Source organism: Zerene cesonia, chromosome 3, assembly GCF_012273895.1.
Source record: "Zerene cesonia ecotype Mississippi chromosome 3, Zerene_cesonia_1.1, whole genome shotgun sequence".
Lineage (NCBI taxonomy): Eukaryota > Metazoa > Arthropoda > Insecta > Lepidoptera > Pieridae > Zerene > Zerene cesonia.
In genome coordinates, this window is record NC_052104.1 from 8200107 (window position 1) to 8211415 (window position 11309).

The 11309-nt window shown below is 33.9% G+C and overlaps 1 protein-coding gene across 1 annotated transcript in view; it reads left to right on the forward strand.

Moving 5' to 3' along the window:
• LOC119839440 (zinc finger protein 26) overlaps window positions 1–7533 on the forward strand; it is an 11046-nt gene extending 3513 nt beyond the window's left edge. Inside the window, exons 3-8 of the mRNA XM_038365703.1 lie at window positions 52–228; window positions 480–655; window positions 1142–1427; window positions 1829–1966; window positions 2358–2616; window positions 3229–7533. Coding sequence (XP_038221631.1) covers window positions 52–228; window positions 480–655; window positions 1142–1427; window positions 1829–1966; window positions 2358–2616; window positions 3229–3735 — 1543 coding nt within the window. The 3' untranslated portion in view covers window positions 3736–7533. The remainder of the gene's footprint in view (window positions 1–51; window positions 229–479; window positions 656–1141; window positions 1428–1828; window positions 1967–2357; window positions 2617–3228) is intronic.
• The last annotated feature ends 3776 nt before the right edge of the window (window positions 7534–11309 follow it).

Sequence of the window (11309 nt, forward strand, 5' to 3'; positions counted from 1 at the left end):
TGGTTTTTATGTAATATCTCCTTGACCTTGTTTTGGATGCCCTATTAAAAGTGAATTGGTGTTTTTAAAATTTTTACCGTGTGGAGCATTAATTTTTTTTTTAGTTTTACCCTGTGTATTACAGATGTATCCAGAGGTGACACCAGCTGAACCCTATGATTTAATAGCGCGGGAAAGTTGGGTTTCTGATGGTTCGGACATCGACACATCAGAGAAAAGGGATAATTTGTAAGTTTTTTTTTATTTTTTATATTTTTTTTGTTTAATTTTATGAAAAGGATATACTATATTTAGACATAAATGATAGATTTTAGAAGACTTTACATGTATTTTAAATACAATTTATTCTTTACAAAATTCTTGTTAGATTTTTTGATATTGGTCCAGTAGTTGCTATTTAATGCCAACAATAAAAAAAACTTGTTCATAACTTTAGATTAGATAGAGAATATAATAGATAAATGAAATTGCTTTTACAGGGAGGAAGACGCGTTATTCACAAAGACACGGCTGCACACCTGCTCGCAGTGTGGCTTGAAGTTCCCCACTCTTAAGGAGTTACGTTCGCACTGCAATGCCTCATACTCACACAGTCGGGTTGTTACCTCCAGAGCGATTAAAAAGGAAGAAAAACCTGATGAAGGCGTACTGGCAGGTGCGTTTTTATCTTATCATCATCATCAGCCCATATATGTATCCCACTGCTGGGACACAGGCCTCCTATGGGAGTTCAGGCTGCAAGTTAAAGAAATATACAAAAAAGAATTGTCACATGATATATACCTCAATTGAAAATGTGCAATTGTATACTATAATTTAAATGGTAATTGAAATATTCCCTTAGATGCTCCATCATTTATGCTAAATTACTGTGTTTTGTAGTTTTTACTATATGAAATATGTTCTTATTTTTTATATTACAATCTGACTATGGCATTGATGCAAAAATTATGATAGTTTGCCTTTTTTTACTTTTATATATGTACTTGCTTTTAATTATATTTAAACTATTGTAACTATTGTATTCTACAACTCCTTTAAAAAGGCATTCAAGTTACATTATAAAGACAAAAAAATTAACTTGAAAAAATATTATTATTTTGAAGGTTTTTTTTAAGCATTTCATTATTTCACTTTTCAGGAAATCTTCTGTACGACTCGAAGGAATCGGTCGCGACGACGATGCTGCAAGCATACGACACGCTCGCAGAGTCGAAGCCGGAGCTGCGAGCTCTTATAAAACGCGAGAAGAAGAAGAAAAGGAACTTTGTGTGTCCCACGTGCAAGGTGGACCAAGGGAACGATGTAGACTTCAACAATCATCTCAAAATACATCCGTTGGAGTGTCACACGTGCGGCAAATGTTTCTTCAGACGGGCCAACCTGGCGCTGCATATAAAGACACATCTGGGGATAAAGAATTATAAGTGAGTTTGGCGTACGTCTTGGAAGGGTTGTTTTATCTTTGTAGTGGTGTTGTAGATATGTAGCTGTGCACATATGTTTTTTAGCTATTTACACACAGTAGTAATTTTTTTTTTGAGGTAAATGTATTTTGTTTCTGCGTATGGTGTAAAATTTTATTGCTCATTTGAATAGTTGAAAAGATCCAATGTATGCACCAGAATATTACCTTGGTGAACTGTGTTATACTTGTATTATCTGGTTATTAAAGCAATCAGAAATCAAATAATCAGTCGATCAAAATCGGTTCACGCAGTCGAAAGTTCTGTGGTTGAAAACCCCAAAAAAGATATAGACTAATTATGAACTTTATTTTGAAGTCTGTAAAAGAGATGTATTCAAGGGTAAACACCATCATTTTCAGGTGCGAGATATGCCAGAAGCGTTTCATAACCCGGCAGAAGCTGAACGAGCACCGCAACGTGCACACGGGCCACGCGCCCGTCAAGTGCACCGTCTGCGACGACACCTTCCGGCGGTACTCCAACATGGTGCAGCACAGGTGGGGTTTTTTTTTTTTAGAGATTTGTCTGGAAATTTCTGCTTTTGTGAATATCTTGTTCGAATTCGGAATGATGTAACTAAATACATGTAAGTTGAGAAATTTTTAATTTTTATTTTTTTTTATTTTTTTATTGTACATATTCAAAATAATGCTATGAAATATTAGAATTTCTATATAATAAATATAGTCTATGTAAAGTTGTGCTAACTAATAAGTACTGCTATAATTGTCATAAGTAATACTTATTAGTAAGACACAACTTTACATGGGCTATATTTAAATAAGGCGTATTAAACCGAACGTAGCTGGCTGTCTCTAAAAATAATAAACGTTACTGTGCTACCGTATCGTGTACTAAACGCGGCCCAACCCGCGGCCACGCCCCCAGGGACCGGCACCACCTGAACAAGAAGGCGAAGGTGCGCGACTACATCTGCCAGTGCGGCGCCGTGTTCCACTCGCGCGCCAAGCTGCACTGGCACCGCGAGACGCACGACGAGCGGCCCAAGGCGTGCGCGTACTGCAGCGACAAGTTCGTGCACGCGGCGTCGCTCACGCGCCACGTGCGCCGCACACACAACGAGTACTACCTGTCCGACAAGCTCAAGGGCAAGGTGGACAACGTCACGTGCCCCGTATGCAAGCAGGTGCGTGTCCGCCCGCACTGCCCCAAGTTCGCCTGGGATTCACACACACACATACATATATTTGTTTACGCCCGCAGCATCGCACGTGTTTAATTCGGAGTAGTTTAATAGATGTTACTATACATATAAACTTTCCTCTTTAATCACTCTGTCTATTAAAAAAAAAACCCCGTCAAAATCCGTTGCGTAGTTTTAAAGATAGGGACAGACTCGGGAAGCGACTTTGCTTTATGATCACACTCACACTAATATTAAAAATGTGAAAGTTTTTTTTGTTTGGATGTTTGTTCGTCAATCACGCTGAAACTACTGAACGGATTTTTATACAACGCGCTGACTTGGGTGATAGGATACTTTTTATTCCGATTAAATGCTTCCTTGGGAGAAAACAAGAATCTCGATACCCGGGCGGAACCGGGACGAGCGTCTAGTACTATATATAGTGATAGTGATGAGCAAAAAGCACAATTTAAAAAATATCATTAAAACAATATCGTTTAGTATTATTAGATTTATTGCTTGTAAAACACGTTATTAAATTGATTAGATACATAGCTTACCATGGTCCTTCGAGCAGGATCGCGCATATAATCTCAAATATGACATCACCAGGTGTACCTGCGCACAAACCTGCGCGCGCACCTGCTGACGCACAGCGGCAAGCGGCCCTACCACTGCATCATATGCAACAAGGCCTTCACCACCAAGTGGAACCTCAAGCTGCACCGCTGGACGCACATGAGCCGCTCGGCGAAGCCCTACAAGTGCAACCTGTGCAAGGGCGCCTTCGTCAGGCACACCGAGTACGTAGCGCACATGAACGCGCACAAGTCCGTCCGCCCGTACACCTGCAACTACTGCGGCTGCCAGTTCATAAGGAAGTACAATTGCCAGCGGCACGTGCGCGAGCACGAAATGGCCAAGAAGTACGTGTGCAAAGTGCCCGAGTGCGGCAAGTCGTTCCACCGGAGCTACTACCTGTCCGAGCACATGAAGGTGCACAGCGGCGTGCGCCCGTTCGCCTGCAACATTTGCGGGAAGACGTCTAGCAATAAGTCGAACCATAACAAACACGTGAAGATACATCACGCGCGGGAGCCGATCGCCACCGAGGCCTAGTGTTGCCAGCGCGCTCCGTATCTCCGGATCGCCCAACGTACATATCTCGACTGCTAAGCGGCAACACCGGCGGGTCGCTCTGTAAATAGTTAGTTAAATTTTAAATTTCTATCTTGTAAATACAGGACCAAGTGTGTAAATGTTTTTTGTTTATGTTCGATTGCACGGCAGGACTTCACATACAGTACCTCAGTAATGTTATTTTTTTAATTATGGTAACAACGTGTAAATAGACAATACAAACCAATAAAACTACAGGAGTTGTTTACGTGCCATCTCTCGATCACTTTATTCTGTCGTGCGCGGTTGTGCAAGGGTGCCTTGGCTTGCCACGCATATGACGATAATTGCATTTGTAATCAATAAAAAAATACCATCTAGTGTAACTCAGATAGTAGTTTTACAAAGTCAATACAATACAATAATTTCTATGAAAAGTAACAATTTGAAACAATTTATCTCTCTTTATACACATAAGTTATAGAAATTAATTACATACATTTTGTAATTGTGACACTTAAAAATGTAGTATTAAAATTCAGATATCGTCATATTACAGCAGTCAAGAGCAACCCTTGCGCTGCCGTTAAATTGTATAATAAGTATTTAGGGAAATTACTAATGGGCATTTCGGTAAAGGTACCCCGCTTATATTATTTAATTCGTTAGCTTTAATTAAACTAATTTTTGGCGGTAAGATATATATATATATTTTTTTTTGTTATAACAATGTGTGCAATCATTGTGCACCTTGCACATTGTTGGATTTACATTTCTAATTCAATGACAGCAGTGTGCATTGTTATTGTGTTAAAATTCAGCATTTATATGCTCTGAGAAAGAGAGATATATTAGATTCAAAAAATTTCCCATTTATAAAGCATTTCAATGCTATAAAACTAAAAATTAAAAAAAAAATCCCAAGAGTCATACAGTTATAAGCAACCGAAGGGTCTTTTTAAGTTTGATCGTTTTTTTGGGATCGTCATAGTAGTTAAAGAAATGATATGAATGCAAAATTTAATTGCTTAATGCTCAATTTGATTTGGATTAATTTTCAAAAAAAAAAAACCGCTTCCTTTCCATGTGTAAAAAGCGGTTAAACACAATAACAATGCATTGAGTGTGAATAATGACCTCTGAAAATGACAGCAATTAATAGAACCTAAATATTTGACATACATATTGGAATATTTGATCTGTGATATGATTTTTATTTTGACATTGATTGCAATTTCAAATTATTTATGTTTCGTTCGGAAGTTTAATAGATAGGATGTCTATTTGAAGCACCAATTACTTTTATGGAAAAAAGTAAATTTATATGATTTTTCTATTAATGAACTTGTCTTTTTTTACATTTTCTATGCCTGCGTAACATATTTATTACTATATGTACTATAAACTGATTGATTTAAAAACACATATTTTGTCTGTACTAGACATGTTTTGTTTGCTAAAAGTCAAATGTTGTAATATGATAATTTATTTTACATACAATGTTTCTGAGAATAATTTTCGGTTTGAAGTTAATTATATAAGTTCATTGACCTTCATTCACATAATGGGTAGTCATTTATTAAAATTAATTAGTTTTTTCACAATGTTCGAGCTAAGGACTAAATAGAGTATTCGGAATAAATTACCAAATGAGTTTTCGTTATGTTTTAATTTTTCAGTAGTTAGAAAGGTGCAAGAATCTAGAATACATAAGAATTAAGAAGTAATATGTCTTATGTATTAACATATTATCACCTAGTGCCTATTTTGTTAGGTATAACCTTCGATATTATAATTAATAGAATCCAAATGTGGTTTCCTCTTACATTGTGAAATGATTTTAATAAAAAAATGATAATTTTAATTTCAATATATTCAGTACTCTAATCTGTTGTACACGGTAACTATTTCAACTTGTATAATTTATAATTTTGTATATTTATAAAATTATTTTTTAAACTTGTATAATTTATACAGTTATAAACCTCACAACTTTTAAATATGTGTTAATAATAACGACGTGTTAAATAGGCTATCTGGGAATTTATCAGCTAGGTTTAAACTCGCTCAAAATCTTTCGAAAGTCTAAAAATAAAACCGTCTGTCATTTTACAGAGTGAATAAATTCTTGTATTATCTAGATTTAATTTTATTTATGTACTTTTTTTATTAGAATATTTAGAATAATTTTTACTTATCTTACATTTGCAATGGATTATAATATTTTCTTGTCTTTTTTTGTTTCACATATTTTTCAAATTAAAGTACCTGTATGATTTTTAATACGTAATTACAAATTATTATACTTTGGCGCGTTCTTTCAACGTCAGATAGTTCTAGGAAATATTTGAATTTTCTAGAATGAGGGGGAACTTTTTTCTATAGGGATGAAATACTAAGGTATTTTGAAATTTTGTCTGAACGTTGAAAAAACAGTCATATACTTTGGTCGTTATGTACAAATGCAAGTCTTCCTCGGGTTGACGTCATTAAGTAATATAAAAAATGAATATAAGTATTTTTAGAAAATTTCTTAGCGACCTATTTCGACTTCTTCCGATGGTCACATAATTTAAATCGATCGATTCTAATTTTTTATACTAAAAGAACATTATGGTTGTCTCTTTCAGTGACTTGTCTTTTTTTTTTCATTTGATTGGTATTTGGTTGGGTCTGGCAGTAGTGGAGATCCGTAGTAGCGAAATTAAAGCTAGATTTATGCTAGAACTGACCTTAACGTCACTGCCAATTATTAAATAAAAAAAATAAATAATTCATTTCATATCACATAATGGCATTATGCTCCTTATAAGTAAAATGAAACAGTTACAAAGATTGTAATGAACGTAAAAGTTTTTGTTTATATGTTGTTTGTGACGGAAAATGTTTATTTTACATGATGATAACTATTGTTACGTTTAATTAAATAGACACTATAAAATCAATATAAAAAAGCATTGCCACTGGATTAAATCAAAACTAAACTCAAACATATTCTTAATATTTATTATCATACTTGTTTTAATATATAACTGAAAAGACTGTGTTTGTGACGCCAATTAGTTCGAAAAGTATACTGTGATTATTAAAAAAAAAATCATCAACTTTATTTTGTTTTAAATAACACGCGTGCAATCTACAAGTTGTTAATATTGTTACTAATTCAAATATCGAACATGGATCAGAGACATGAAAGCAGAATTTTAGTGGAAAAAAAAAATTGTTGGGTCTCTAGTCCATGGTGGATGTTCGAATACGAAAGTAATATGTACAAATTGTTGTGTGTTTTGTGAAGGAATCACACCAGCTGTGTTCATTTAAGGATTGTATTTAAATTATTTGCGTATAATTTAATGCATATAAAACAATGATCTCGTATTTCAAAACAACAAGTTTCACGTTTTGATTTTGTTTTTTTTTTTGTAAATTAGCTGTATTTTGGTCTGACAAGCATTCGATGTGGATGAAGAAAAACGCGGGAAAGTTCAATTTTCATAGGTTATATAGTGCACAACATCTAAGCGTGTTTGAAGCAATAAGTTATATAAACACTATAAAATGAAAGTCTATCGTCCTTAATATCGATCGAATGACATCGTATGCGACATCGATTGTTTGTTGGCCTTTTCTACTCGGTTAATAGAAGAAATTGGTTATTTATTTTACATTAAGGTAATTTGTAAATATTCTTTTAGGATATATTTTGTAATGTGGGTCGTACACCAAAATACAGTTCATGCGGGGTCACTGAACTGGACTGTTAGTGTCAGCAATAAATTTAAAGTAAGACATTATAAATGTGAAGTTTTATTTTCTACATCGACGATTTTGTTATTAAAATAACCTTAATCCGTGTTTACAGAAGTATAAAGAATACATCAAAACAACTTTATGATACTCAAGAAACAATGGCTGATTTATACATAGGCTGCCGCTTTCGGCATGTTAACCCTTTGCTTAACATTCTCTCGATCATAATTTGGACGTCATGTTTTGTCAAACAACAGAAAAAGCGCACCATTTTTACTTATTTGCATAAACAATAGGTATATCAATATCTGTGAAATAAAAAAAAAACTTTCAAAATTTATTTTAGCCTACTAGTAAAAAACTATTCGCTATTTTGTCAATGAAACTTGTTGATTTTCGTTTGAATCATCGGTAATTATAATCTTAACCTTTATCTAAGGTCGATAAGGCTGAAACGTCAACTGTATATTTTTAGAATAAGTTTATGTAAGTATGGCCCTTTTTACGTCAACGCAATAATGATTTAAACGACTCTTGGCGGTTTATATAAGTTTTAAGAATTTAATTTAACATTAATGTCTTTTAGTTATCACTCTTAAAACTGTCATAAAAGTTTCCACATTGTATAAAAAATTGAAAATATGTCATTTTCAGAAACGAAAAATATTAAATAGGTATCTGAAAAAATGTTCCCTTATACTACAGTCTACAACTTGTATTACATGTGATATCTTCAATTACGTTTTAAAATTAAGTCTCTGTTGTCTATAATCTCGCTATAATTATAATTACGCGGGTTTTTTTTTCGCGCGCACCGAGCACAGCCTCGACCTCATTGGTACAACGATAATCTCGGCGTTACAATCTTATTGTTAAATTAACGCAATTCACATTATCTATGTAATAATAATCATTTATCACCATTACGGGGTACTGACCTCAAGACCGCACATTTTTCAATTATACTAAAATTGGGGCTTTGTTTAACTTTAATTTGGTGTTTAACCAACTGTTTTTTGTGCGTAGTGTCACAAAACGTTTGAATTCCAAACACAGAAAAATAAATACGACTTCTAAAACGTTGATAAGTGAATTATCCTTAGAGTTTATAAGTATGTTGTTGATGATGTGCGTACCAAAGAGAATTGATAAAACAATCTTGTGCTTATGTTTTGTTTTTCATACGCGCCCACAAGTTCCATATTATTCTTAAACATCTTGCGTTACCGGTTATCCGTACTAATAATACAAAGGGGAAAGATTTGTATGTACATACGTTTTGTAATGTTTTCACTCAAAAGTTACTGGACCGATGTAAAAAATTCTTTTACCATTAGAGAGTTGCAACTTCACTGAGTGACAAGGCTATACATAAACCACGTGCGAACCCGGGGTGAACAGCTAGTAAACAATAATTGGTACTTGTGTATTTTATATATCTCATTCGTGATCCTATATTTGTTGGTGCATAACACAATTGCGCGAATAGTGATTAGTAAGCCGTAGGTACTTATTACGAACACGTACCTATGTGTAAACAGTGCACTCGCTATCCGCCTTAAGAACCGTGTATTCGTGTTAGCGGATTTCCGAAGGTAACCTAAGGGTAGATAAACAATTCGCATCGACAATCGCATAATAATGTTACGTCGATCGTCATATCACGAGGCGAATAGTCGTGTATATTAGTATAGGGCGGACGGCATGAACGTAGTCCCAACTTTCAAAAATTAACTAGTCATTGTAATATACCTCTCGCGTTGTCAACTCAGTCTCAACTCTCTAGAGCCTCGCTATGGGGTACCGCCTTGTTGATTCCTTATTACGGTGTTCCCTACGTCAGAAAGCGCGATCGAGAATTTGCAAAACACGTGTGGTGACATCCAGTGTCATGCGCACGCATTACATATAGATCGAGTATTTTTATTCAAAGGGAATATGAAGAGCACAGCGATATTTCTGTTGAATTCAGTTCTCAGCTAAAAATACATGTAAAATGGATAATTGAACTAAAATTTTAATTTATCTAATGCTAAGGCGGCGTAATAGACACATCAAAAGATCCAACCATCAGCCCGCATTAATATATTAAGAGTTATTAGTTAAGAGTTAATTAAGAGTTATTGAATTATGAATGTTCAAAATAGGTTCATAGTAGGTACTTTTCACTTGAGAATTCATGTATTTATGATATATTTACAAAAAAGTAAAAGACAAAGTTTTGTTTGAGGTCATGGTATTCTATTAAAGGACCGGATATAAAAACTTTAACTAAATAAAAATAAATAGATAAAGCCGAATTTTCACTTGAAATGATTTTCTATGAATGCGTACATATAGATGACCTATAAGCGAAAACTTCTCTAGATACAAAAAGGTAAGAAAGAAGTATTACAAGAGGCGCCACGTTACGGGTACAGTTAAATAATAAAACACAAGTACAGGTGATATAGTACATCAATTAATGGCTCGTTGATTCATAAATCACTGTGACACACCCATTTACATGTCCACCGTATCTGATAAAATATTTGATTGATTCATTAATTGTGCAGATTAGATATGGTGATAAAAGAAATGCTGGTGTCATATTATATTGCCTTTCTATACAACTAACATAAACAAACAAGAAGAGAAGTTATATCTATATTTATAAAATGATAAGTTTGTTTGTGTGTTTGAACAGATTAATCTCAAGGAGAACTGGACTGATTTAAAAAATTCATTTACCGTTGGGTATGTCCGTGATTCCTGGTTAAAGAAATAAACAAAATATTCAAGTTTTATTAGTACAGATTCTTCAAAATAGTTTCAGAGCAAATGAAAGGAGAAATTAACCAATCCAAGGGTGTCATAAGTTTAACGTGTTTGTCTGTTTATATGTAATATACTCAAAGTCAAACATTTATATTTTCAATTAAACCTCCTCTTGGAGACATGACGTCGATTAATATTTACCGTTTACATTTCTAGTGTTTACTTTTAATGTAAGACTACTCGTAATATATAAATTATACTGTGTTTATATTTCTTTATCAAGCACCTAATTTTCAACACAAAAGTGTGATTATTAATGAGATAAAATATAATAACACCTAGCTATTTTTATAAAATATTTTTCTATGTAATAGTGGGTAATTTAGCTGGTGGTTCACTGGATGGCAAACGATCACCACCTCCCACGAACATTTTTATTACGTAAGGTAGGGCTGCTAAAAATACGAGGAGCGCTTTTAAGGGGCCGATGGAAATAAAGGATTGGATTGGGTAGGGTGAGGAAAAGGATACGGGCCTGAACAACAACATTCATTCACTACAAAATGTATTAATGCTTTGAAATAAATATTAATGGCTAACTGCTTATTTCGAGCTATAATTATCGGCTTTAGTTTAATAAGTGATGCAATAAAACAATATATTTACTTAACTACCAAAATAAAATTATATAGTAAATAAAAATATCTAATCAGATTATTTATAGCCGCATGTACTTTATACTTTGCAAGATAATAAGAATTAAAACATACAATAATTAAGCAGGTCAAAGGGTTATTTTGTTATCGAAAAACCATTTCTGTGATTTTCCTTTGAATTTTTTATACACGTGGTTTTATAGCAAGGGAAGGCTGTTTTTTTTTTGTTTTAGTGTAGTTATAGCGGATAGAAGCATAGAACCGAGGGGTCCAAGGTTCGTTTCCAAGTGGAGATTTACAATATAATTTTGGTCTTGTAGGATACGAAGATACGAAGACCCTTTATCCCCTTCTCTTTAAAGATATAGAAATTAAATCTGTTAAATAGATGCGGATGCGGACGTTTAGGAA